Here is a 26,917-nt window from a genome sequence, read left to right on the forward strand (position 1 = left end):
TATTTCGTGTTACCTGATAGCAGAAGTTCAAAGGCAGCCTGACCCTATTTGGGCAAAAACACCAGCTGCTGGGACTACACGGCCCCCGAGCGAGCTGCCCAGAGCACAACAGGCAGTTCAGCAACAGGGCAGCCACCGGCAGCCAGGAAGCCCCTCTGCCCCTCGACAGCCCCGCCCACCACAGAGGACACGCCCACCAAGCCCACCCGTGCCCCTGGCACCACCTGCCCCAGAGGTGTCTCAGGAGAGCCCAGGACAGGGATGAGGGCCTCGGGGCCAGGTGGGAGGCCAGCAGGTGCCCGAGGGCAGACCCTTTGCTGCAGAAGCCCCACTGGACGGACTGGCAGATAGATAAACCTCCTTGCTCCAGGTCACGCCTACACACGACACAGCTCAGAAGAGGAAGCTGTCTTGGCTCATCCAGCCCCTGTTCGGAGAGCGCCCTCTGCTGGGCACAGCCGGGCTGAGTGCCGCCCCCACCCCTGTCCCTGGGGGAACCCGGGCATCCATTCTCTGCCAAGGGCCTCCTGAAACAGGTGGTCAGAACTGGATTTTGAAAATGAGACACACGGAATTCTGCAGGAAGGGGCAGCTTTTTGTAGGGGAGCGGGGGGCGGGGGTCGGGGGGCAGGAAGATGCTCACCGACGGACACACCCAGGACATTCGGCTGGGCGGGGCCTCCGCTCAGGCGGCAGCCCCAGGCAGCTCTTGCACCCTCTTGGCTGCAGGCTGGTGACTCACCCGCACCCAGGCGGCTCCCACTACAGACCAGGGGCTATGCTGCCCCCTGCTGCCCAGAGCCAACCCCAGCCTGAAGGACCAGTGTGGACACCACACCTGGATCTTGCCCGTGCCCAGCACCTCAGTGACCATCCTAAAGTTGTTCTAAGGCCATGTGTTTTCACTTTGCCTTATCTGAAGGCAAAAAATCCTTCCAAGTGACTCTGCTCGATCCGGGAGAGGACGGCAGAGACCACACCGGCCCTGCCCCGTGCCTGCCCGGACCAGCCGGTGCTCTGCAGAGAGGGTGAGCCCAAGAAGAAGAGGAGACACGTGCAGGTGCGTCAACTTTATGTTTGGACAGAACACACAGCACACACATCCCACAGACACCTGGCGAGGCCTCAGCACACCCACCGAGGCTCAGCCGGGACAGGTGAGCAGCGTCACTGGGCGGGGACAGCCACTCTGGGCGCGGGAGCGGGGGGCCCCCGCGGGCCGGGCACGGGGGGTGCCACCTTCTGGCTCCTCTCTGCAGACAGGCGCTCCAGCCGCTCCGTGTAGAAGCCATTGAAGTCCAGCCTGTGGGGGAAGTGGGCGGGGTCCCCAGGGAGGCCTCAGTCACCCTGGCGACCCCCTTACCACCCACGGCGAGGCCCAGGGCACTCGAGTCACCAGCACACGTGCACACACACCCACACAGGCGCCACCTACTCCAGCCCCAGTGACAGCAGAGCTTGAAGACACAAGAGAGCACCCAGGTCAGAGGGGAGAGCACCCAGGTCAGAGGGGAGACGAGCGTCTCCAGCCCCGGGGCCCTGCGGCTCTCAGAACACCGGGCTCCAGGACATCACGGCCCTCAGGCAGAACAGAGCAGTCCCAGCGTCTGGCTGAACCGGAGGCCACCCAACAGGAGCTTCTAGATCAAGGACCGCCCCTCCTCCCCAGACCTCACTCACCGAACCCTGCATGAGCGGGCCCACCCCATCCCTCTGAGGAGCAGAAACTGCCGGCCCAGAGCCGCAGACCCCACTGCTTGGCCCACAGGCCCCCACTGCCTGGGCCTCAGGCCCCGTGCTCCGCCCTCCCTGCTGCCTGGGCCTCGGGCTCCATGCTCCGTCCACCCCATGGTCCTCCCCGCTGCCTGGGCCTCAGGCCCCATGCTCCGTCCTCCCCAGTCCTCCCCGCTGCCTGGGCCTCGGGCCCCGTGCTCCGTCCTCCCCAGTCCTCCCCGCTGCCTGGGCCTCGGGCCCCGTGCTCTGTCCTCCCCACGGTCCTCCCTGCTGCCTGGGCCTCGGGCCCCATGCTCCATCCTCCCCATGGTCCCCCTGGCTGCCTGGGCCTCGGGCTTCGTGCTCCGTCCGCCCCACGGTCCTCCCCGCTGCCTGGGCCTCGGGCCCCGTGCTCCGTCCTCCCCAGTCCTCCCTGCTGCCTGGGCCTCGGGCTCCATGCTCCGTCCACCCCACGGTCCTCCCCGCTGCCTGGGCCTCAGGCCCCGTGCTCCGTCCCCCCCAGTCCTCCCCGCTGCCTGGGCCTTGGGCTCCGTGCTCCGTCCGCCCCACGGTCCTCCCTGCTGCCTGGGCCTCGGGCCCCGTGCTCCGTCCTCCTCAGTCCTCCCCGCTGCCTGGGCCTCGGGCCCCATGCTGTCCTCCACAGTCTCCCCACCTCCAGTTTGGCCCATGGGCCCCCCCCCCCCGATTCCACACTCCTGCTCCCATCACACCTTCAACTTGTCGCTCCTGGGGTCACAGGCAGCGCACCCCAGGGGAGCACCGTCATGGCCCTGGAGGCGTGGCCAGCGTCACGTGCCCACCATGGCAGGCGGGAGGGCACCGCCCTGGCCCTGCCTGTGCTCCCAGCACTTCCTCACTGCCTGTCTGGAGACAGGGTGGTCCTTGTCTGGTCCTGGCTCAGGGCGCAGCCGCCGGTGCAGCTGACCCTGGCCTGGCCCTCAGAACACAGACCAACTGGGCTGGGGGAGGTGCTGACGCAGCAGCCTCATGCGTGCTGGCCCACGTGTGCACACGTGAGCACTCACGCGAATACACCCTAATCGATGTACACACACACAGACGCGCACACACGTGTGAATACCCAGATGGCCTTCCTTCAGCAGGTGATGGGGATCAGCACCAGCACACGGAGGCCAAGGACGTGGCCTCGGTCACAGTGGCTCTGGGGCAGGAGGGCGCAGGGCAGTGCAAGGACTCAGTGGGGCGGGGGGCCCACCTGGAGATGACACTGGCCATGCCGTGCTCGCAGTCGCTGGTGCTGTAGACGCTCAGCCGGGCCAGGAGGTCGAGCAGGTGGGCTGAGAAATTCTTATCGAATTTATTGATGGTGGCCTCGAAGCTGGAGGCCAGCTGTGGCGCATCCACATGCTCAGCCAGGCACTGCAAGACACGGCGCCCCCAACAGCTCAAGCCCCGCTCCTCTTTTTAAACAGAAGAACGCGTCTTAGAAAGTCATCAATAAAAGATAAAAAGTTACAGCATCGTACAAATTCCTGAGAGGGGAGGACCTAGGCGCATCCAGGCAGGTGGCCCTGCGTCCCCAGCACAGGGAGCCAGGAGCCAGGACGTGGACCGCGGGGCTTCCTCAGGGAGCTCAGATTTTCAAGCTGCCCCTCGTAAGTGGGCAACCTGGAAGTGCCCGCCTGGGTCACCTTACCCCACCCCACCCCATAGGACACACACCTGCACCTGGTCAGGTGCCCAACTCTGCCAACTAGACAGACTCTGCTCAGGGGCCACAGGGCCCGAGCTCTGTGCCCACTGGGCTGCAGGCCTGTGGGATCTTCCCACGGCCCGGCCTAACCACACAACCTTGGATGACACGGCCCTACCCTGGGAAGCTGGGAAGGGAGATTCTCCATGGCTTGTGTTTGGAATGTAATTTAAAGATAGTCTTTTTATCAATCAAAGGAAGACAGGAACGGAAGGATGCAGCAAGCTGGTTTCTAAGTGCCGTGACCCGAACACTGTGTCAACTCCGAGGTGGGAAAGGAGGGCCTCGGGGATGGCCACTCGGCACCACCCACCTTGCGGGCGAGCTCCTTGCGGGCGCGCTCCTCGGCCCGCTCAGCCTCCGTCGGAGGCCCCTGCATCGTGCCGTGCTCCAGGGTCAGGCGGCCCAGCTCGCTGTCCAGCTTCATGCTCTGCGTGAATCTCTTGGGGATCGGGAGGAATGCTCATCAGCCACGACCAACCTCCGCGAGGAAACGCAGCCCCTGTGCGGCCAGGACGGGCTGCAGACTCGGATCGTGGCTCCCACCCCACGCCCACCCCCGCCCCATGCCCACCGCACGCCAAGTCCCGGCGGCACCTGCATGCAGTTGGTGAACATGACGCACACGGACATGAGCTTGGAGAAGACACGCAGGAGCTCGGGGTTGGTCAGCATGCAGTCCTTCAGGCAGCTGTCCAGGAAGCTGGTGTGGTGCCCCAGCACGTCGTCGATGTTGGAGGCCTGCACGGGAGGCACCGCTGGGGGGCGCCCAAGGGGACGGCAGCACGTCCCCACGGGGCTGCTACATGCTGCTCTGCTCCTCTTTTACACAACCCTGGGGTCTTTTAGGGAAAACCTTTAAAATGTTGCTAAAAGAACACATTTAATGTGCCCCACAAGGTCTAAGATTTTGGTTTTTAAAGACAGAAAACAAGCAGGAAACACTGATCACTGTACTTTTGGTCCTGGAGTTTGGTGACATGACCTTCTTGGCGGAAGGGCCCCAGGGCCCTGGACGGGGTGCCACCACCGAGGCTCTGAGGGAAGGACGTGCTCCTCCAGCAGCCTGAGCCCAGGCCGTGCGTCCTGGGCGCCCTGCCTCCCCTCCTAGGAGCTGTGGGGTCCGGGTCCTGCCTCCCTGACCCCTGACCCCGCTCTGCAGACCCCCCCAAGGCATGTGGCCAGCGGGACTGAACTCACAGATCTCAGGTTCTTCTCTAGGACGTGCCAGGTCGGCTCCATCACCTCGAACATCATGTAGTACTGGATGTTCTGCACGAAGTTGAGCATCCGCTGCCGCAGGGTGAAAGCGCCCGCAAACCTGCGCGGGGCGAGGGCGTCAGCATGTGGTGTCCCGAGTGCCCGGGCCTCCTGCTGCACCCACGCCACCTGCTCCACGCCCTGAAGGGGCCAGGGGTCTGTCCCGCGTGCACACAGCACAAACGTGGGGCAGCGGAGGCTGCAGGCGCGTGCCGCGGGTCTGTGCTGAGTGTGCATAGGGCCCGCCCCGGGCGCCGGCACGCACCACTTGGCAGAGTGCAAGGAGTGCTGCTTGGCAGTCTTGTTGCTGATCCAGACACTGCAGAGCTGCCGCTCCACATGCTTGCAGTAGAACATGTGTCTGAAGAGCATCTGGTAGCGCGTCAGGGCTTTCCTGTGAACACAGGACAAGGTGGGCTCCAATGGGCGGCTGGGAGCTGCTGCTGCACCAGACACCCCACGTGAGGCTCGTGAGACAGAGTGCGACCCAGGCAGCCAGTAACCCCCAGGGGCACGAGCAGGCATGAGAGCCCAACGCTCACCTGTTAATGATCAGAGACAGGGGCCACTTGACCACATAATCGAAGGAGAAGGCCTCCAGACCGCTGAGTGTGAGCTCGGTGGGGTCGGCGTGGACCATGGCTTTCTCCTGCTTGGTCTCAATGGCCAGGACCCGCAGCAGCTGGGTGATGAGGTCGTGAGGCATCAGGTCAATCTTGGGGAAACAGACAGAAAGCATCACATCCTGACCACACCCACCCCTGCATCATGACTGGAAAACAGTCCAGAGCCAAAGAAGCACCTCCAGACACAGATTCTAAGTCTGGGAGATGGCTTAATGCACCAGACATCCACTGACAAACTAATTAAAAAACTAAACCATTTCCCAACAAAGCAGAAAAAAGAGTACAGAGAAATTACTTTACAAACACCCCTGACGGTATCGATGAGAAACAAGGGCAAGGGAGAAGCCCCGAGTCGTGAGTTACCGCCCAGCCCCACCGCGCACAGGCCCAGCGGGGGAGGGCGTGCTGAGGTGGGCACGGCAGCCCAGGCAGGGAGTGCAGCCCCCCACCTCCGCCACACACACGAGGGCCTCCCATGCGCCAGCGATGGCGGGATGGTAACTGGTAAGGCGGCTGAGAGGACAGAATGACGGATAAGAAAGAGAGGGAAGCAGCAGGCAGGAATTGCAGGTGAGCACACACATCTCCTGCAGGAGCAGCCCCGGGACAGTTGTGCTGCCTCCCACCCGGGCTGCAGCCCCACTCTGAGGGGAGACCTGACAGCCCGCTGTCCACAACGCAGACAGCCAGGCAGGCCAGGGACGGGGCGCGCAGTGGGCTGACTGACCCCGCAGGGCACGGCCCAGACACAACGCACCCAGAACACGCCCCAGGACACACCACAGGTGAAGCCACAAAGACCCAATGAGGCTGACAAAACAGGAATCCCACCACGCCCTCAGACGACAGCGGGGTGACGTCAGAAATCAACATGTTAGAGCCAGAAAACATGAGCAGAGAAAATGAAACACACTCCTAAAAACAAACAGGTCAAGAAAGAAATCACAACAGAAATTTGAAAACACCGTCAGACGAATGGAAATGGAGACATGACAGCCAACACCACCAAAGCAGAGCTGTGGGAAATCCAGAGCCACAGACGCCTGTCAAAAGAGCCTCGAGACAACAGCCTCACGCCACAACTCAGGAAGCTACACACCAACAAACTAAACCCAAAATCAGCAGAAAGAGAAAGACAGTAAAGGTTAGAGCAGGAATAAATAAAACACACCAGAGAAAACAGATGAAACCAAGTTAGCTCTCTGAAAGATTCGTGACATTGACGAGTTTTTAGCTATATTTAACTAAGAAAAAAAAGACACAAATTATTAAAAAGAGAAATGAGAGTGGGGACATTGTCAACCTCACAAAAATAAACAGGATCATGAGAACTAACTCCTACACAAATTCCTAGGTACACATAAAGTACCAAAACAGACTCAAGAAGAAACAGAAAATTGGAACAGACCTGTAACTATGGAGGAGACGGAGTTAACAACTAAACCCTCACAATACAAGAAGCTTCCAGGAAGAATTAGCATCAGCCCTCCTGAAACTTCCAGAAAACGGAAACAAGCACCCATCCAGCTCCACATATGAGGCCAGAGACACTACCGAAGATGAAAGCCAGTGTCCCCGCCCAGCGCCGATGCAGAGGCCCATGGAGAGGCAGAGGATTGACAGCCCGGGGGCTCCTGGGAACGCTCCCCCCGCGTGAGCAGCGCTCGCCAAGGCCCACCTTGAGGTCGTCTTTGAAGGGGTCGGTGTTGGCGGTGCTCATGCGCAGGGCCAGCTCCAACAGTGCTTCCAGGCGGGTGGGCGTGATGTCGTCCACCGGCTTCTTCAGCTCCTCCTCTGTGAGGTCCATGAAGTGCACGAAGAAGTCGCCCTGGTCCATGAGGAAGTAGCGCTTGATGGACCTGCGGGCGGGGGAGAGCCCAGACTCGCCCGGTGCTCCCCACGGTGGGTGCTGGGTCATGAGGGGCTGGGTGGGGCAGGGAGGACGTGAGCGCCCCCACCTAGAAACACACTCACACAGGAGTCAGAGATCAGCTCACAATGAGCTCAAAGGAATGGGGGGCACAGGCCTACTGCGCCAGGCTGTGCAGGAGAATCCGCCAGAGGGCACGAGGGGGCTGCAGACGGGCCCCTGGAGGGCAGGCAGCCGCTGCAGACACGGGGACATGGCAGACGTGTCTGGGCGGGGGGGCGTCGCTGAGACATCAGGTGGGAGGACCAGGTGGGTCCCCACCTGGCCAAGTCCCAGCGTCACGTGAGCCGAGCCGGCCCCTGATGCGGGCGGGCCACTGAGCTCGCACACCTCAGGTGGGCCATGAGCCGCTTCTCCCCATGAGGAAGCTGTGCACTTCAGATGGGCCGCAAACCCCTTCCCCCCACGAGGAAGCCATGTACCTCAGATGGGCCGCAAACTGCTTCTCCCCATGAGAAAGCCACACACCTCAGATGGGCCGTGAGCTCCTTCTCCCCCAGGAGGAAGCCCAGCAGCACCTCAGGTGGGCCGCGAGCTGCTTCTCCCCATGAGGAAGCCACACACCTCAGATGGGCTGCGAGCTCCTTCTCCCCCATGAGGAAGCCACACACCTCAGATGGGCCGCGAGCTGCTTCTCCCCCAGGAGGAAGCCACACACCTCAGATGGGCCGTGAGCTCCTCCTCCCCCAGGAGGAAGCCCAGCAGCACCTCAGATGGGCTGCGAGCTCCTTCTCCCCCATGAAGAAGCCACACACCTCAGATGGGCCGCGAGCTGCTTCTCCCCCATGAGGAAGCCACACACCTCAGGTGGGCCGCGAGCTGCTTCTCCCCCACGAGGAAGCCACACACCTCAGATGGGCCGTGAGCTCCTTCTCCCCCAGGAGGAAGCCCAGCAGCACCTCAGATGGGCCGCAAGCTGCTTCTCCCCAGGAGGAAGCCACACACCTCAGATGGGCCACGAGCTCCTTCTCCCCCATGAGGAAGCCACACACCTCAGGTGGGCCGCGAGCTGCTTCTCCCCCAGGAGGAAGCCACACACCTCAGATGGGCCACGAGCTCCTTCTCCCCCATGAAGAAGCCGCACACCTCAGATGGGCCACGAGCTCCTTCTCCCCCATGAGGAAGCCACACACCTCAGATGGGCCACGAGCTCCTTCTCCCCCAGGAGGAAGCCACACACCTCAGATGGGCCACGAGCTCCTTCTCCCCCATGAGGAAGCCACACACCTCAGATGGGCCACGAGCTCCTTCTCCCCCAGGAGGAAGCCACACACCTCAGGTGGGCCGCGAGCTGCTTCTCCCCCAGGAGGAAGCCACACACCTCAGGTGGGCCGTGAGCCCCTTCTCCCCATGAGGAAGCCACGTACCTCAGATGGGACGCAAGCTGCTTCTCCCCCATAAGGAAGCCGTGCACCTCAGATGGGCCACGAGCTCCTTCTCCCCATGAGGTAGCTGCGCACCTCAGATGGGCTGCAAGCTCCTTCTCCCATGAGGAAGCCCAGCAGGACCTCAGATGGGCTGCGAGCTGCTTCTCCCCCAGGAGGAAGCTGTGCACTGCAGGTGAGCCATGAGCTGCTTCTCCCCATGAGGAAGCCACTCACGTCAGATGGGCTGCGAGCCCCTTCTCCCCAGGAGGAAGCCCAGCAGCACCTCAGATGGGCCGCGAGTCCCTTCTCCCCCAGGAGGAAGCCACGCACCTCAGGTGAGCCACGAGCTCCTTCTCCTCCATGAGGAAGCCCAGCAGCACCTTGCTGGCATAGCTGAAGGCCTTCTCGATTTGTTCCACGTACGCCCGCTCCTTCAGCGTGTAGATGACCTCTTTGGCTGCTGGACAAGTGACGTCATGACCGCACTCCCTGACCACATTCAGGTATTTTCCTGAAAGGGATGGAGAAAAGCACACTGCACCTTTTGCCACACAAGCGACAACCCGCAGGCCTGAACCCGAGAGGCCGCAGCCCCGACGCTGGCCAGAGGTCGGGAACAGGACCACTGGGAGAGAACGGTCCCAGAAACCAGCCCCCGCGCCCAGAGCAGAGCAGCACAGTACAGCCGTCACCCACCGAGCGCTGCGACTTCCTGTGACTCCTTACCCCAGACTTACCTCATCAAGGCCACGAGAATCACCTCAGAGAGCCAGACCCTCCACCACTTCCCAGCCCTGCCCTCAGCCCAGCTCTTAGAACCAACATCGGGGCCCTGGCTGGAGCCTGTCTCTAGATAACGTGTAACACACGTGTCTCTACACCAGGTTCCTGACCCACGAGGTGATGACTAAACACACCGCCGGCCCAGCAAGGCCTGGGCCCTTTCTTGCTTTTCCTCTGCTGGCCTGTGATGCTAGGAGAAACATGACACGCGCGTCTGGTCCTGCTCCTGGTTCCAGCACTGAGCACCTAGAACCCTCTCACCCCACCTGAGTTCACACCCACGAGGGGACTCTTGGCCGCTCCTGCAGACCTTCAGGAGGCAGGTCGGCGGCCAGAGGGACCAACCACATGGCAGGACAGTGAGACCCTCAGCCCGTCCCCCGATACTTGGGGAGGGGAGGGGCTGGAGGTCAAGTTAGGGACCTACGGCCACGAGAGGACCAGTCATGCCCTGTCCTGGAACCTACGTGAACCCCCTACGGGAGGGGGCATGGAGAGCTTCTGGGCTGGTGAGCACGTCCACCTGCCACGAGGGAGGGGCCTGGTGGCCCCCAGCTCCTCGGGGACAGACACTCCCGTGTTTGGGACCCTCCAGACCTGCCCCGCAGACCTCCTCATCGGGCTGTCTGTATCCGTTACAACATCCTTTATAACAGACCAGCGTATCTGCTAAGTAAAGTTTCCCCGAGTCTGGGGGCCGTCATAGCAAATATCAAACCTGGGGAGGAGCCCGGGACCCCGACTGGTGGCCACACTGGACAGACGTGCGGTGGCCTGGGGACACGACGCTACGACGGGTGTCTGCTGGAGCAGGCCTCGATGGAGCCCTGATCCCTGGGGCCCACACTGACCCGGCAGTTAAGTGTCAGAGCCGAGCTCAGTGGGGTGGTCCCCTGGCTGGTGTCCACAGGGGCGCTGAGAACTCGCTGTTGTGTGGGAACCCACGCGCCTGGGGTCAGAAGCGCTAAGAACCGGCTGTTGTGTGGAAATCCACATGCCTGGGGTCAGAAGCGCTGAGGGCACAAAGCGGTTTCCTTCAGAGACCACGGGCCTGGGGAGCCCAGCGGTGGGGGGGCGCGCCCGCCTGCGCTCACCCGTGCTCAGCACCTTGCCCGCCATCTTCTGCAGGAAGGACGGGATGTGTCTCTGCACCACGGTGTAGCGCTGGTCCCAGTACTTGTCGTTGTAGTCCTCCTGGATCTTCTCCTTGCGCAGCTCATGCTCCTCCACCATGAACTCACTGCAAGGCAGGGCGCCTGACGCAGGGCTCCCCCCGCTCGGGAGACCCCACAGCCCCCCGCACGTGCACACGCAGCCATGACCCCTCGGGGCAGGGTGCTCGCTCCCGGGGGTGCAGAGAGTGGGGGTCCGCAGAGCTGGACGGGACGCTACCCCCATCACATGGCCCCTCGCCCCACCTGTACGGGTCATCGATGATGCCCCTGTAGATCCACTTCTCCAGGATCTCGAAGTAGGGCACGCTGGCGGCCGTCGTGAGGTACAGACACAGCTCCTGCGCCTGGCTGTCACCCGTGTAGCTGAAGCTCCGGTCGTGCAGGAGGCTCAGGGTCGCTCCCCCCACACACTCGCCTTTATCCACCGAGGTGGCTGCCAGGGAGAGGGCGGCGCTCAGTGCCGAGGGCCCCTGGCCACGCTGGGCGAGAGCCCTCAGCTCATCTCCCACCTTCTCAGGGGACAGGTGCTCTTTCTGGGATAAATTCAAACTATGAAGCTGGGGTTTCTGGAAACTCCCAGAGTCTTCCTCTCGCAAATTCGTAAAACACAAAGCTATACGGCTTCTGACCTCTTGAAAAAATCAGAAGACAAGCGCCCTGACCCAGGGGGTCCCTCCCACCAGGCCCTTGCACCCAGGGGGTCCCTCCTGCCAGGCCCTCACACCCAGGGAGGCCAGGATGTCCACGGTGCGCATGGCTGGCTGGATGTAGAACCAGAGCTTCTGCAGGGACAGCAGGCCCTGCCTCTGCAGCTGCTCCAGCTGTGTGACCAGGACCAGGTACTCCTTCAGCAGGGTTCTCATGGCGGCGGCCAAGGCGTGGTTCACCTGCCCGTACTCGAAGGAGGATTTCTCCTCGATGAACCTGAGAGGAAGGCGGCCCTGAGCCCGAGCAGCTGAGACCTGCATCTCAGGAGGGACGGCCCAAGGGCCTGTGGACACCACCTCCCTCGCTCCTCCAGGTCTCCCAGCCCAGCAGGGAGGCCGACCTTCCCCCAGTAGGGCTCTGCGTGTGCTTTCCAGTCACTGCAGTGAGCCAGGCACCTACCTGGTCACGGTGGAGTAGCTGGCGGCCACTGGGAGGATCCTGCTCACCAACTCTCGGATGGACAGGTCCAGGTTGGGGTCCACGAGGAAGGTACGGCTCTGCCTCCCTGTGAGGGGCTGGGCCGTGATGTACCTGCCGTCCACACCCACCAGCACGTACAGCAGGTCCTCCACGATGGCCGCTTCCTGGGAGGCCAGGGGCAGTGTGCCTGTGGGTGCAGACACCAGCAGGCCTCACCTCCAGAGCCCCAGTCCACTGGCCTCTCTCTCCCCACCCACCTCCCTCTATGTAACTTTCTCTAGCACTGTGGATGTAAAAACCAAGGTGACCACTTGGGTTAACTGATCCCATCAGGGAACCAAAGGTTGAGAGTCCAAAACCACCACCAGCAGAGGCGCTGCCCACCCAACAGGCAGGGACCACACGAGTCTGGAGCTGACTCTCAGAGCCTTAAAGCAAGTAAAACCCTCCACACACAAATAACTGCTTCATCTTCACAGTGACAAAGTGCTTCTGACACGTGTCGTGCTCACAATGCTCACAACCTGGTGAGGCTGGGTCGCTCAGAAGAAGGCCGAGACCAGGCTGTGCCGTGGGAGGGACAAAGATGGGCGTCACCGTCACCACGTGGCCAGGAGGAGACACCAGGTAAGCTAGAGCCCGTCGCGAATGAGGAAATCAGGAGAGGGACGTCAGACAGAGCGCTGGGCCACACAGGGCATAGCAGATCCCTCCTTATAGACGGGGTCCCCCAGAAAGGCGAAACTTGAGAGCTGGGAGCTCCACCTGAAGCCCTAAAGCTGGGGTGGGGGCCGGGGAGGGGTGAGGGACAGAGCCACTTGCTGCTCAGACTCCAGGAAGCTGGCTGTGTCTGCAGGACCTGAGCCCGAGGCTTGGGGACCCAGCGGAAAGCACACGCACGGTTAGGAGCGACAAAATGTCAGCGCCCACGGCCTCGGAAACAGGCCAGGAATTGTGAAGACACGAGTCTATGCCGCCCAGCCATGGGCAGGATGGCCCAGACAAGCAGATGGAGCTGGAGGCTGGCGTGAGGAAGGACGGCCTGGTCATGGGCGGGGGGCATGCCTCTGCTGTAGGAAGGGACTCGGATGGCAAGATGACTGTGGGGGGCACCACGTGGCTGGCTGGGGACACCCGGCAGGGCTGCTGCACGCCACGCGAGGAGGCAGGGCCCCCCGGGAGAAGCTGCGTCAGGGGGACAGCAGGGAGGGCCGAGAATGACCGTGATGATCACAGGCATCTTGGCACGGATGCCACCGAGGCCTGCAGTGCCAGGCCAGGGCGTGACGGAGGCCAGAAAGGAGACAGAGGGCCCGCGGGACAGATGCCGATCTCGCCACCAGTGCCCATGCAGTGTGGCTGCTGGAGGAAAACGGGCCAGGCCACCTGTCCTGGCCACATCCTCCCTGAAACAGCGTCACACGAGGTGGCCTCAGGGGCCCCCCTCAGGCACAGCTCACCCCTACCGGCCGGCCGCACAGCAACCCCACTACACAGAGAACCTGCCACATCAAACCCCGTGAGCCTGCCCCGCCCGAGGAACCAGCGCCTGGCCGCCTCTGCTCCGCAGAGCCACACCCTCTTCCCCTTAACCCAGCAGAGCTTCCCCAGAAGGTTCCGAGCAGAGCCTCATGCAGGCCTGGAACCTACTGTGTCTTCTAACTGATCCAAACATGCAAATCAACACTCAGAGTTCACGACCTCGGGGAACAGGTTCCCTCAGGGGTTTTCCTACGAAACCTCTTTGGATCGTGTTGAACGTGCAGACGCCCCAGCCATCTGCCCCAGGAGGCAGGGCCCTGGCTGCAGCATCAGAGCTCCCCACCCCGCTTCTCACCCTTGGATGTGGCCCCGGGGACCAGGCTCCATGAGTCCCGCCACACGAGACTGCTGCAGGGCAGTCTCCTCTAGTACCTGTGAACACGGCCGTGCCTCCCGCCCCCGTCTCCCCTGTACGCTGTGAGCAGGAGGCCAAGACACAGCTCTCTGCCCCCAGGAGGTCATGAGACACGGGGGAAGGGCACAGACACCCGCATGCCCCAACGTCCTAAAGCGCTCATGGCCGAGGCCATCGTCCCAGTGGCAGAACCTGCAGGGACATGACTCACTGTCGGGAAGGAGGACCCTGGTGATCCCACCACCCCCAAGTCTGCCCGAGCCCCAAGACACACATGCTCTTGAGAGCCGGGCACAAGCCAGCCCAGACACTGGCACATCACCACCCACCGGTGGGGGGAGGATGTGGAGGCCAGCGGGTACCGCGTGTTGCCACGTGGCCGAGGGCAGCAGAGGGCCCGGGGGCAGCACGACGCCATCCACCCATCACCTCCGAGGAGCTCAGCCTCCCTGTCCCAACGAGGCCCAACTGTCCGAAGCTGTGCTCCACCTACCGATGGGCACAGTCGCGTCTGTGCTTGTGCCCGAGCCGGTCAGGAAGTCCCCGAGCAGCGTGGGCCTCTCGTACACCCACGCCGGGAAGACTGGGAGGCGCTGCCCTGAGTTTTTTTTGTTCTGCTTGTCTCGAAGCATCTTTCTCGTGAGTTCCAGAGACTGGTGGGGAGGTTTTTAAAGACAGAAAGAAAACACACACCTTTAGTACAAACACTTAAAAGTTAACACACCTACCATATGAAAAGACACATCCCTGAGCACGTGTGAGGAGCAAACACACATGGAAGTGAAACGCACGTCCAGGCCCATCACGGCGAGGGGGCCGGGGCCAAGGCAGCAGGGCCCAAGGTAGAGCAGAAGCCCCTCCAACACACAGGCCCCCGGGTCCCTCAGCGCACCCTCACAGCTTCCCCTGGTCCCCGGTGTGGACCCGAGCTGCCACTGCGCAAAGTGCCCAGTGAGAGCTGGGCCGGAGAAGGGCTGCCCGCACCTGGGCCCCCTGGGCTGAAGCAGGGAGACACGGCCCCGCTGGCAAAGGCAGGGAGCAGTGGTCCCCGAGAGTGCCCCGCTTCCAAAAGCACTGGGGGGAGGGTACTGGGGTGGGGCAGAGCTGTGAGCAGCCACGAGGTGCTGGACACAGAATGTGCCCAACCCGCATGGGCCTGCGGCTCAGGCCTCAGGGTGTGGTTCTGAGGGGCTCGAAGGCCCAGAAACAAGATGGGGGGAGACACCCAGACAGCCGACCAGGGCCGGAGACAGAGTCAGAGGAGCAGTAAGAGAGAGAGATAGAGCATCACCTCAAACCAGCTGCCCACGTGCCCGAGGGAGACAGAGCCGGGCTCCGTGCTGGCCGAGCCTGCAGCGCAGGTGGCAGCAGGGGCCTCCCACCCCCCGCCCCCCGCAAGGGCTGACCAGAACCTCTCGCCCGGGGCCCAGGACCCCATCCCAGAGCCGGTGCCCCCAGGCAAGTCTCCACACGCCAACACTGTGGCCACCTGCTCACCTGCTGCCACGTGGGGCCTGTGGCCACGCTCCCCAGCTGCTTCCTCAGCTCCTCTAGCTCCTGCATGGAGATCTTGGAGGCCGTGGCGGGGGCGCCGAAGCTGGTGGTGCTGCTGGCTGCAGCGCTGGCCGCGAGCTCTGCTCTCTCCTTGGCGTTCTGCTGCAGGTACTGCAGGGTCTGAAAGCACGGGGCCCCAGCATCTCGCTGGCCACACACGGGCGCCCTCGCCGGGCACGGCCGCCCCGCTGCACTCCGCAACTCCGCCTGCAAGTCCTCCAGCTGCAGCCTGGTCTCCTCAGGCTGCGCGCCAAGAGCTGCCACGTCCCCAGGCCACCGGACAGGACCCCACACCCGTTTCCCGAGGCTCGGCCTGTTCTCCGCACGTGGCCGGCCTCCCCTGCTGTGCGAGACCACATCCCTTCGAGGGTCCCCTTGGGGCCACCAGGTCCCCTGAACAGACCCTGGGCCTCGTGCCTCGAGAGGAAGCACTGACCAGCCCCGCACACCCGGGGGCCACAGCTCACACTCTTCACGTGCACGTCTCAGTGTCACGACTAACACGCGCTCAATATAAAAGATGCAAACAGGCAATGGAGGACAGTCCCTCAGCCCCATGGGTCACGGGAACGCTCCTCGTGCTTATCACCATCAGGGGCCACTTCCGCTCAGGTGCGCGAGTTGCCTCAGTGCCGCAGGCCCAAGGCTGACGGTCAGCAAGGGGGCACCGCCAGGGGACAGCAGAGAACACAGGCCAGGCAGGGCCCCGTCCACCCAGCCCTCAGCCTCCGACAGGCTCTGCCCAGCCCGGCACGCACCTCCCTGTCCTCCGTGAGCTTCGAGAGCAGGTACACCAGGGGGTCCAGGTTCCTCGTGTTCTTAGATTTCAGTTCATCGTATTTCTTCAGAAAGTCCTCAGGAGTACGAGAAAATTCTGCTATTTTAACCTCAAAAGCATATTTGGAGGGATTTAGAGACCATAACCAGGAACTTTACAAGGCTGTGCAATAACTAACCTCCCCCTCAAAAAAACCTAGAATGAAGTTAGGGAGATGAAATATTCATCCATCTCTGAAATAAAACTAAGAAACAATCTGTCAGACTTGCCATCATCTCCTCTGTGGGTCCCTCACTTTATCCTTCCTAAGCAACTTACAACCACATGTTTTTGTTAGCAGTTTATGCATTCATTCTTTACATTTAACTTTATTCCCTTTGGAATTCATCACTACCCACAGGTTCAGGAGTTATGTGTTCTCACTGATCAGTATGCCCCCCCTTTATAATAAAGTAGATGCAACTGTGTGTTTTCAAATTCTATTCTACTCGGTAGGTTTTCTGAGTTATCCTTGTACCATCATTAGGCTGTCAAAATAAATGAACTCTCATAATGCTTTGTTTTAAATATTCATATTTACTTACTTGGCTGCTCAGTCTTAGCTGAGACAGGCGGAATCTTTAGTTGTGGCATGTGGGACCTAGTTCCCTGACCAGGGATTGAACTCCTTGCACTGGGAATGCAGAGTCTTAGCCACTGGACCACCAGGAAAGTTCCCACAGTGTTTTTAAGATAGACTTCAAAATTGTCTTTTACAGAAAACCTATGATTTTAAATTGCACATTATTCGAATTTTTAAAAATCTACTTTAAAAGGATTTCAACATGGCTAAAGCCAGGAGCTTGCTTTTCCACCCAGAAGAGAATCTGTGCCATGATGTGAACAGAAACCAGGACCATGTGGGCCTCCAGACGGAGGTCAGGCTGCCAGCCCAGCGCTCCCCAAGCCTTCACTCACTCATCAGTGCACCCGGAGTGGGAGGGCGGCTGTGAGGAACCACTGGAGCAGAGCTGGGCAGAGACTCGGTCCACAGATAGCATCCGACATCAGACGGGCACCACTGTGGCCACCCAGTGAGGAAGGTAAACTCTGTGCCCCACACAGCCCCAGGGGACGGGACCACCTCAGCCCACTCAGCCCTGGGGGACGGGACCACCTCAGCCCACTCAGCCCTGGGGGACGGGACCACCTCAGCCCACTCAGCCCTGGGGGACGGGACCACCTCAGCCCACTCAGCCCTGGGGGACGGGACCACCTCAGCCCACACAGCAGTGGGGGACGGAAACACCTCGCCCCACACAGCTGTGGGGGATGGGACCACCTCAGCCCACTCAGCCCTGGGGGACGGGACCACCTCAGCCCACTCAGCCCTGGGGGACGGGACCACCTCAGCCCACACAGCAGTGGGGGACGGAAACACCTCGCCCTACATAGCTGTGGGGGATGGGACCACCTCAGCCCACTCAGCCCTGGGGGACGGGACCACCTCAGCCCACACAGCAGTGGGGGACGGGACCACCTCAGCCCACACAGCCCTGGGGGACGGGACCACCTCAGCCCACACAGCAGTGGGGGACGGAAACACCTCGCCCTACATAGCTGTGGGGGATGGGACCACCTCAGCCCACCCAGCCCTGGGGGACGGGACCACCTCAGCCCACACAGCAGTGGGGGACGGGACCACCTCAGCCCACACAGCCCTGGGGGACGGGACCACCTCAGCCCACACAGCAGTGGGGGACGGAAACACCTCGCCCTACATAGCTGTGGGGGATGGGACCACCTCAGCCCACTCAGCCCTGGGGGACGGGACCACCTCAGCCCACACAGCAGTGGGGGACGGGACCACCTCAGCCCACTCAGCCCTGGGGGACGGAAACACCTCAGCCCACTCAGCAGTGGGGGACGGAAACACCTCACCCTACATAGCTGTGGGGGATGGGACCACCTCAGCCCACTCAGCCCTGGGGGACGGAAACACCTCAGCCCACTCAGCAGTGGGGGACGGAAACACCTCACCCTACATAGCTGTGGGGGATGGGACCACCTCAGCCCACTCAGCCCTGGGGGACGGGACCACCTCAGCCCACTCAGCCCTGGGGGACGGGACCACCTCAGCCCCACACAGCAGTGGGGGACAGGACCACCTCAGCCCACACAGCCCTGAGGGCAGGACCACCTCAGCCCACTCAGCCCTGGGGGACGGGGCCACCTCAGCCCCACACAGCAGTGGGGGACAGGACCACCTCAGCCCACACAGCCCTGAGGGCAGGACCACCTCAGCCCACACAGCAGTGGGGGACGGGACCACCTCAGCCCACTCAGCCCTGGGGGACGGGACCACCTCAGCCCACACAGCAGTGGGGGACGGGACCACCTCAGCCCACACAGCCCTGAGGGCAGGACCACCTCAGCCCACACAGCCCTGGGGGAAGGACCACCTCGCCCCACACAGCCCTGGGGGCAGGACCACCTCACCCCACACAGCCCTGGGGGCAGCACCACCTCGCCCACGCAGTCCCAGGGGCAGCACCACCTCGCCCGCGCAGCACGGTGCGGCACTCACCTTGGCGCTGTGAGCAGACACCGTGGTTGTGACGTACGGGGTCCTGTTCTTCTGCAACAGATCAATGTAGACCTCGGCCCCGTCTCCTCCATGCACCCGCAGCAGGCTGAGCAGCTCATTGACATCGTGGTGAATCCGAAATTCACTCATGATTTTGGCTCTGAGACATCACAACGTGTTTCCCTAAAGGTAAAAGACAAGCCATTTATAAAAACAAATCCCTATAAATAAAAAGTTTAAAGCAATCAAATTAGGCCAATGTCAGCTCTTGAGACGCCAAATTGTCACATGGGCTAGCCTGGCGGGCCCACAGGTTCCCCAGGCAGGCCCCACCACAGCCTGCGCTGACCAGTCCGTGGGGCTCCGTCCTGAGGAGGCTCTTCCGCCCCCCTGCTGGTGGGGGCTGTCTCAGTGGGCAGCTCTGGGGGAATCGGAGCCCTGACTCAGAACCTCAGCAGCTGCGGCCAGTGTCCAGGCCACTCCTCCGCTGGGGGCTGGCACACGCACAGAGAGCGGATGCAGCCTGAAGGCCTGGGCCTCCTTCCTCTGGGAGCTGCTCCCTCGGCTGGCAGCCAGCACTTTCTAGCCCCAGCTGCACAGACACAGCGACCCCTGCCCTTCAGGGGTCCTGATCACACAGGGAGCTCTGCACAGGGCTAAGCCACTTCCCGTCCCAGCTTCCACCGCAAGGCCCCGGCCGCCGCTCTGGGAACCAAGGCGCTGCCTCTGCTCGCCCAGGCCAGGTGTCATGTCCACCGTGCACTGTAGCTGGGTGGGCTTCCCCTTCAGTTCCACCTGCCCTGTCAACCAGATATCCGAACGTCTCCTCACTGGATATATAGCCTTCCAGGGTCAAAACTGTAAGTGAGATCCCGCCAAGCAGACAGTGGTGGCCTGCATGGGGACTTCTGTTCTCCCACTAATGACCGGTCCAGTCAGCCATTATCATTAACACTGTGACAACGACGGACAACTAGATTCAAAAGACAAACACGAGCAGGCTTTACGTGCTTCACATAAACGTTTGGACATACCTACGCAGGGTTCATAATTTGGGATCATGAGCCACAGGAGACTTTTGGAAATTACAGGCAAGGCCATTTCTGATTTTTATGAGGAGGTCTTTCAACAGATCCTCAAAGGCTCCGTGATCCTAAGATCAGAACCACTGTGCCAATAGCTCCAGTGAAGACAAGCCATGAGAGAAACATCAGCTGGGGGAGCCTCAGCACACATACCCACAGTGTGAATGTTGATTTGTAACCACACAGAGAGAGACTCTAACCCCAAGTGACAGAAAACAAGTTCCCAGTACACGAACATCAGTCATCGGACAGAGACATCCAACATTGGCCAGAGGCAGAGTATCTCCAGACAAGAAAGCCAACAGCAAGGGTGAGCTGGCACGTAAGTCACCAGCACACGTATTTTTCACATCAGGAGGTGCTCACAGGACCACGGTCATGGGCCTGAGGCATGGCGGGGCCAGGGCTGAGGCTGAACCCTGACTTGGGGCTTCCAGGCTGTAGGACCCTGGACAAAAAGCTTGTCCTCTGTAAGCTTCTTCCAAAAGGGGGTGAGTACTAGGTCCTACTCACGAAGCTGTCGTGGAGATTTAATACGGCACCTAAGAACCTGCATTGTCGCTATCAAAAGAGCAGAAATGAACACTGCTGCTGCTGCACATGGCCAATCACTGGAAACGGCTGTTACCTGAGAAATGGAAAACTGGCCATGAATCAGAGCCAGCGCCCTAAACCACGGTTACCTTGTAACCAGTCACAGAGTGCAGGAAGGAGGCACTGGAAATGACAAGCAAACCAGAAAAGACAGCACAGAGCTCTCACGGGGCCTCTTCAATTCCAAGGGCTTTTTTTATCCACATTCTAAGAGGTTCCCTAGGACTGGGGGTGTCCCATAAGAGCTAGCCGGAAGATCACATTGGACACATAGATGGCAAGGACACTGCATTTGCCACCAGAAGAGACACAAGCGGGTGGACAGGAATGTTGTGAAAAAAGCTCATGTAAGCAAACATTTATGTAAAAACTACCTTCGTGAAACCTCACATCTGTGGGAGAAACAAAGCAGACGTTCACATCACAAGTACTGAGACTCCCAGGAGCCTGGGTTTGGGAACAGTTCCCGCGAGCTCTGCTGCTCTCACCGGCGGGCAGCACCACCCTGGGAGGACTTCTGGCTGTGGCCTCGCTAGAAGGGTGCTCCTGATACTCCCTGGGCAAGAGGCCGGGGGGCCAAACACCAACCGAACCCCCCCTCCACAGTGCGGCAGCGCCCCGCTCAACACAGCTCTAAGAGCACCTAGCTCATCTTGCTGACGCTCCCGAGTGCTTCTCCCTGTGGGCCGCCGCCAACGAACCCACAGACCCCGGTGACAGAGACTGAGCTGCCGGGCGCCGAGGGCTCTGCAGAGCAGAGCGACACAGCGAACCGTGCATCTCCCGGAGACCACTCGGGCTGCGTTCTGGAGACAAGGCCGGCGCGGAGGCCGCAGCAGCCCTTCAGGCGGGAGGCGAGGCGGTGGGCAAGCGCGACAGCGACAAGGGCTGGAAGGAGCCTGCGGTGCTCGGGGCCGGGAAAGGGACCCGAGCCGCCCGCGGGAGAGCCGCCCCCAGGCCGACTCACCACAGCCGCGCGCCGGAGCCCGAACCCGAGCCCGCCAAGCCCGCCGCACCGCCCGCGGCGGCGGCGGAAGTGCCGCCTGACGTCACGTCCGGCCCCGCCCCGGCCGGCTTGCGGACGGCGGCCGGGAGGCCGTGCCGCCACCGGCGCGCAGGGCGATGCAGCTGCCGCCCGCCCTGCACGCCCGCCTGGCGGGAGCCCCTGGGGCGGCCGCGCCGCTGCCCGTGCAGCGGGACCACCTGGCCGGGAACGCGCCCTTCCGCTTCGCGGCGCGCCAGGTGCGCTTCCCGCGGGAGCACGAATTCTTCGAGGTTCGTGAACCGATGAAAGAGAAGGCGGTTGCGGGTGGGGGCGGGGCGGATCCCAGGTGGGCGGGGCCAAGACTCGGGGCGGGGCCCGGGTCCTAGGGGCGGGGCCCGGACCCGGGTGGGCAGGGGCCCACGCGGGCCGGGGTGAGCCCGCAGAGCTGTCTTCTGCAGGACGGGGACGTGCAGAGGCACCTCTACCTCCAGGATGTGATTACGCAGGTGGCTGCGGAGCCGGAGAGGCCCAGGTGAGTTCTGTGACCCAGCTCAGGGCCCTTCTTGCCCTCTCCTCACCCCTCCCTCTGCTCGCCCCTCCCTGGTGTCTGCCCTGGACCACCGACGAAGCCAGCATGGCTGGCCTCGCCACCACCTTGCTTGTCCGTGAAGATGTATTTGTAATGAAGGCAGGGCTTGAGATTGCAAGAGAAAATCCGAAGCTTTATCAGCTTTATCCGCAGCCACTTAAGGGGAGCGGTGACAGGGAGCTTGACGTCCTGTCCTCCGAGGAATTGCATTCCCACCAGGCGTTTTTCCGCCAGGGTGCCCGAGTTCACCTGTCAGGTGGCTGGCTGCTGCCAGGCGTTTGACGCCCTGGAGGACTATGAGCACCACTACCACACCCTGCACGGAAACGTCTGCTCCTCCTGTAAGCGGGCCTTCCCCTCTGGGCACCTGCTGGACACCCACATCCTGGAGTGGCACGACTCGCTGTTCCAGATCCTGGCCGAGCGGCAGGACATGGTGAGGGACGCTCGCCCACGGAGGCCAGGGGCAGCCATCACGGGGCTTGTCCCCGAGCCGTGTGCCTCACGGTGCCAGAGGCTGGGGTCCCGACTGGGTGCGGCAGCGGTCCCGGGGTCAGGGTGGCGACACTGTCTCTGTTGTAGTACCAGTGCCTAGTGGAGGGCTGCGCGGAGAAGTTCAGGACCGGCAGAGACCGGAAGGAGCACCTGGTGACGCACCACCTCTACCCTGCAGACTTCCGCTTTGACAAGCCGAGGAAGGGCGGAGGGTATGTGGCGGGGCTCGCGGAGGCCGCCTCCTGGGCTCAGCAGGCCCGAGAGTGTGCAGACTCCTGTCACCTAACGTCACGGTTGGTTGTGGGTTAACCCTGTGAGTCAGGAGTTACTAACCCGAGAGGGGTTGAGCAGGTGGAGGCGGTTTTGTACGTGGCCACTCTGCAAGGAGGAGAAGAAGGGGGACGCTGCCTTCCTGGGCCTGTGTGGGCGGTGACCGGGGCGCAGTCACAGGGTCTGTTGGGCGTCCCTCTGCGCTCACGCTCCGCCTCCGCCGCCCCATGACCCCTCCTCCATCCTCACATGGGCCCCGTGGGGGTTTGTCCCAGGCCGTGAGCCGTTTCCCGCACATGGAGTCCTTTGGCTTTTCGTTTGTCCGGTCAGTACATTTACAAGCTTGACGACAGAGCTGTGTAATATTGTTCAGAATGCACTGTGGAAACTACATCTGGGAACTGCCTTTAAGTTCGTGTTTTCTTTGCTTTTTCATTAACTGACCTTCTCAGGGAAAGCTTTGTAACCATCTAAAGATTGCCTTGATTGAAATCATTTCAGACTAAATTGTTGTCCCCAGATAGGACTTTGCTGTTCAAAGTAGAATAATCAGGAGAACCCACTTCAATATGGGAGATTTTTCTAAGACCTTGAGTATAAGGTAACTGCTTCCTTTCCAAGGAATCATTTTAAGGAGAAAAAAATCATGCAGTGCTGGATTGAGACAGTGGTGTTAAGGAGGAGAAGCTCAGTATTGTATGGCTGGCTTTAGTGAATTTCTCACTTAATTATTATGGAAAGACGCTTGGTACTGTTGATAGTCATTTACCACATGACATCATAAAGGTAGTATTTTAAAAGACAAAGTGTGATTGTTATACCTAAACTCATAAAACGTGGTGTATGTCATATTAAGTTACCTCTATTTGTCCTGTAATTCCAGTAGCCTGGAATTACCCTGACAAAACAGCCATAAACAGACTGGAATTACTCTGACAAAAGCCATAAACAGCCAGAATAGCTTTGCGAGTTCACTCCCGGGGGAAGGTGGGGCTACAGGCGCTGACCCTGGGAGAGCCCTCAGCCTGTCTTCCCCAGCCCAGCCTCGCAGGTGTCGACAGAAGCCCCAGGGGAGGACCAGGCACCCCCTGAAGGAGATGCCATGGAAGTCTGCTCTGAACACGCAGAGGCCCACCCGGAACCTCCAAGAGAGAGGCGGGTCTACGGCCACAGGTCAGTACCTGGCCCCTTTCTGAACCAGGTTCTGAACTTGTGCTTCTGGAGAATTCTGGGTTTGACTCTGAGCGTCCCCACTGAGAGAAGCCGCACTGGGTTGGAGTGTTGGCTTCAGGGGGAGATGAAAAGCCTGAGCACCCTGCTGCCCTTGAGTGACCTGGGGCCCTGGGAACACAGCCTCCTCTGACCGTGGCCTGGGCGGGGATGGAAAGATGCAGGATGTGACTGCTGGGGTAGCCTACCTACCGCCTGTCTTTCTAGTGTTAATGGTGTTTTTGTTGGGTTAATTTGATTTCAAGTCTAATTTGGGGGTCAATGTTGGAGAAATGGAAAAAACAACCAACAAGCCTACCCTGTCAGGGAGGACCTGGAGGCCCCCTGCAGCCTGCCCATGGGTGTAGTCACTCTGACCTGAGAGTGAGCTGGGGAAGTGGGAGGCTCAGGCTCCGTGGGGGGCGGGCACAGGGAGCGCGCCCGCTGTGGCCTCGCTGGATGCAGGGAGCTCCCACCTGAAGAGCCCTGCGGTCTCTGGGGAGGAGGGAGCATCCGGAGTCAGGCCCCGGGAGACTGCCGCTGCATTGCGCCATCTATGGGCAAAACTGTAGCGGTTTTGTGTGGACGTTTTTCTGTTTCAGGATACCGTCAACCATCTGTTTCGGGCAGGGTGCCTCTCGAGGATTTAAAAGCACCAAGAAGAAAAGCAAGCGCCTGTGACGGTGGAGCCCGCCCACTGCCCTGCTCGTCCCAGGCCGTGAATAGCCAGCTGACCGAGGCCGTGGGGGATGCGTGGGATCTGGAAAGGGATCCCTTGTGGGTGACTGGGGTGCGGGGAGCAGCCACCACCGCTCACAACGCCCTTTGGAGACACATGGGGTAAACGGTTTTCCTTAGTGAGACGTGTGGAGTAAAGGGTCTTCGTTTACGTGGAGTAAACGGTTGTCCTTCTATGCTGGGTGACAGTGAGGATTTCGTCCTCGGCCACTTCTCAGAGGGGGCGATGGGCTGACAGGTCCCTGGGGGGCTCTTCCTAGTTTTGGGGGGATGCCCGCGGCCCTGGTGCCTGCGCTCGGGGGAGACTTCGGCCTTGGGAGGGGCTGCAAGGCCTGTGGAGCCAGAGGGACGTGGTGGGGCGGGTGGTCGGCTTGGCCCCGGTTTGGCGATTCAGGCCTGCCCTGCTGGGCTTGGGACCGGGGACCCACCGGCTGGCTGTCCTCTGGGGCCTGTCCCCTGAGGGGCCCGTTTGGCCCTTCTCGCTGGGCACTTGGGCCTGGTCTCTGGTCCCTCTGCACCCCGCGCAGAGCCCTGCTGCCCCAGCAGCGCCGTGCTCGTCAGCCCGAAGGTGGCCTCTCTCCTCCGTGCTTTGCTGTGGCTTCACTAGTGCTTCCAGCAAAGGCGCTCGTCACCCTGTCTGCTCCACGGAGGGTGCTCTGAACCTGGGCTTTTCTCTCTTCAGATGGCACCTCTACCCCATTCTCTGTTCCTGCTCCTTCTAAAACCCCAGAAACATGCATCAGACACCCTCACTCTGCCTTCTAACACCCCTTCCCTATTTCCTGTCCCTTATCTGTCTTTGCTGCATTTTGGGTAATTGCTCAAGATCCATTTTTCAGTTCACTAATTTCCTTATCAGCTGTTATCAGATGTGTTGTTGAACTCATTCACAGTGTTTAATTTCCAAAGTTATGATTTTCAGTTCTTTTAAGTGCTATGTTGTTTTTCTAATTTGCTGGACTTTTATAGCTTTTGTTAATCTTATCTTCAACTCATTCTTTTTAAACATATTGAACTTATTGTACATTCTCTGACTGATAGCACCAGTATCTGAAGTCGTGGGTCTGACCCCTCCATCCTTCTTTCTGCCGCCTCACTCATGCTGCCTAGTTTCCTGGGGAATTTTATGAGTTTTGGCTGTGAGTTTGTATTTCTTGGAATTTACCACTGGAGTTTCTCTGACATGTCTAGGTTCTAGCTGAAAAAATGAATATTTGTTTCTGCTATATGACTGCAGATCTATGATCTAGGACCACTTTAAAATAAATTCTTAGAAAAATAGATTGTTAAAAATTACTAGGTATGAATTTTCACCCCAATTCACTTTTCTACCCATGCCCTTTCTGTGTTGCCTTTACACAACTTTAGCCAAAGCAGAACATCTGAGGGGCAGAAACTGACCCCTCAGTTCACTCATAGAAAGAGAAACAGAAATAAAAATGCACAGAGACCTGTTCTGCATCCAGTTGACAAAACCCAAAGGTTAGATGGCGCACCCTTTTGTGTGTGAAGTGGCATCTCACATGTGGTCAGTGGGGGTGCTGCATGCTGCAGCCCCTAGGAAGGGAATTTACCAATACCTAACAAAGTCACTTTTGCACATACCTGTGACCGAGCAATCCCACTTTTAGGACTACATTCTGAACCCACATTGCAATACTTCAAAAGATTTACCCAAAAGGCAGTTTATTCAGTGAAATTTTTAATAACTAAATACTGAGAACAACTCAAATGTCCCAATTGCCAAATGACCTGAGTAGTTTTGAGAACTGAAATTTTTTGACTTGGGAAAAAGTAGATTTAGGAGCATTGACATTAAAAACCCATAATCCTGAATTTGAATTAGAAGTACTGTTGTAAACTATAATGTATATACCATATTTACTAAACCTACAGCTTTACTGAAAGCCTAGATTAGTCTTTTGAGATCAAGGAAGCTATTGGGGAATACCAAGCTTGGGCCCAGGAGACATCCCAGAAAGGAGCTGCCAGTCAAGGGCAGGACAGCTGGAGTGGACTGAGAACAAGAACTACAACTGGAAGAAACACATCAAATATACTTACCTCCGTGAGTTCATAATGTTTCTTTAAAGACAAAACATGCTTCCACTGCAGAGACCCTGCTCCAGGGGTTGCAGCTGAGGACTCAAGGCTTCCTCCCCCAGCTCCTTCCCCGAGGAGTGGGCCCAGTGCCTGCCTAAGTGGGGGTGAGGGCGCCCTCCTACCCAGTCCCCTCTTGGCAGGCAGGCTCCACCTTGGCACCACTGAGGGTGCTGGGCTGCTGGTCACCCCCCCAGCTGTGGGGCAGTGGTTCTCACCAGGAGAGATGGCAGAGAGGACCCCAGGCTGGCACCCCACCGCTGAGCTCCTTGAGCAGGGGTGTCACGGAGACATCTGCCATTGTCCTCCCCGCCGGCTCCAGAGTCAGCTCAGAGACTGG

At 60.2% G+C, this 26,917-nt stretch overlaps 2 protein-coding genes and 1 long non-coding RNA gene across 13 annotated transcripts; 1 reads left to right on the plus strand and 2 right to left on the minus strand.

The window, feature by feature from the left end:
- Nucleotides 1–1,055: 1,055 nt before the first annotated feature.
- Nucleotides 1,056–21,293, minus strand: TUBGCP2 (tubulin gamma complex associated protein 2). Of its 3 annotated transcripts, none has more exons than XM_043925122.1 (18): nucleotides 21,159–21,293; nucleotides 18,513–18,695; nucleotides 15,927–16,022; nucleotides 15,112–15,288; nucleotides 14,108–14,267; nucleotides 11,697–11,904; nucleotides 11,314–11,513; nucleotides 10,833–11,022; nucleotides 10,509–10,654; nucleotides 8,962–9,142; nucleotides 7,013–7,193; nucleotides 5,251–5,423; nucleotides 4,974–5,102; nucleotides 4,649–4,769; nucleotides 4,046–4,189; nucleotides 3,762–3,890; nucleotides 2,951–3,114; nucleotides 1,056–1,303 (listed from the first exon to the last, which is right to left on the minus strand). In XM_043925122.1, exons 2-18 carry the CDS (start codon nucleotides 18,660–18,662, stop codon nucleotides 1,168–1,170), a joined length of 2,685 nt encoding a protein of 894 aa, XP_043781057.1. In that variant the 5' UTR covers nucleotides 18,663–18,695; nucleotides 21,159–21,293; the 3' UTR covers nucleotides 1,056–1,167. The 3 variants fall into 3 exon arrangements, with proteins under 3 accessions (XP_043781057.1, XP_043781056.1, XP_043781058.1); XM_043925121.1 differs by having other exon boundaries at nucleotides 15,927–16,055; XM_043925123.1 differs by lacking the exon at nucleotides 21,159–21,293 and having other exon boundaries at nucleotides 15,927–16,045; nucleotides 18,513–18,646.
- LOC122708721 lies at nucleotides 16,475–18,504 on the minus strand. Of its 6 annotated transcripts, none has more exons than XR_006345292.1 (3): nucleotides 18,193–18,504; nucleotides 17,268–18,125; nucleotides 16,475–17,201 (listed from the first exon to the last, which is right to left on the minus strand). It is a non-coding gene; the product is annotated as an uncharacterized LOC122708721 (long non-coding RNA). The 6 variants fall into 6 exon arrangements; XR_006345288.1 differs by having other exon boundaries at nucleotides 17,268–17,630; nucleotides 17,730–18,504; XR_006345290.1 differs by having other exon boundaries at nucleotides 17,268–17,333; nucleotides 17,400–18,504.
- On the plus strand, nucleotides 21,240–25,758 carry ZNF511 (zinc finger protein 511). 4 transcript variants are annotated; one of them, XM_043925137.1, is made up of 6 exons: nucleotides 21,240–21,466; nucleotides 21,635–21,708; nucleotides 22,000–22,201; nucleotides 22,354–22,553; nucleotides 23,569–23,703; nucleotides 24,342–25,758. In XM_043925137.1, the coding sequence occupies exons 1-6, from the start codon at nucleotides 21,314–21,316 to the stop codon at nucleotides 24,418–24,420; spliced, it is 843 nt and encodes a 280-aa protein (XP_043781072.1). In that variant the 5' UTR covers nucleotides 21,240–21,313; the 3' UTR covers nucleotides 24,421–25,758. The 4 variants fall into 4 exon arrangements, with proteins under 4 accessions (XP_043781072.1, XP_043781071.1, XP_043781074.1 ...); XM_043925136.1 differs by having other exon boundaries at nucleotides 21,242–21,466; nucleotides 22,348–22,553; XM_043925139.1 differs by having other exon boundaries at nucleotides 21,243–21,466; nucleotides 22,354–22,472.
- The last annotated feature ends 1,159 nt before the right edge of the window (nucleotides 25,759–26,917 follow it).

The sequence above is a fragment of the Cervus elaphus genome, chromosome 15, assembly GCF_910594005.1.
Source record: "Cervus elaphus chromosome 15, mCerEla1.1, whole genome shotgun sequence".
Lineage (NCBI taxonomy): Eukaryota > Metazoa > Chordata > Mammalia > Artiodactyla > Cervidae > Cervus > Cervus elaphus.

Excerpts from the sequence above, each read along its gene's own strand:
- TUBGCP2 (XM_043925121.1), bottom strand. The coding sequence starts at position 18,662 with ATGAGTGAATTTCGGATTCACCACGATGTCAATGAGCTGCTCAGCCTG. Across the intron at positions 7,194-8,961 it reads GAGCTCGTGGCTCACCTGAG|GTCCATCAAGCGCTACTTCC; the intron begins GTGCGTGGCTTC and ends CCCCGCCCGCAG. Across the intron at positions 4,770-4,973 it reads TCCTTGCACTCTGCCAAGTG|GTTTGCGGGCGCTTTCACCC; the intron begins GTGCGTGCCGGC and ends CGCCCCGCGCAG.
- ZNF511 (XM_043925136.1), top strand. The coding sequence starts at position 21,314 with ATGCAGCTGCCGCCCGCCCTGCACGCCCGCCTGGCGGGAGCCCCTGGG. Across the intron at positions 21,709-21,999 it reads GCGGAGCCGGAGAGGCCCAG|GGTGCCCGAGTTCACCTGTC; the intron begins GTGAGTTCTGTG and ends TTTTTCCGCCAG. Across the intron at positions 23,704-24,341 it reads AGGCGGGTCTACGGCCACAG|GATACCGTCAACCATCTGTT; the intron begins GTCAGTACCTGG and ends TTTCTGTTTCAG.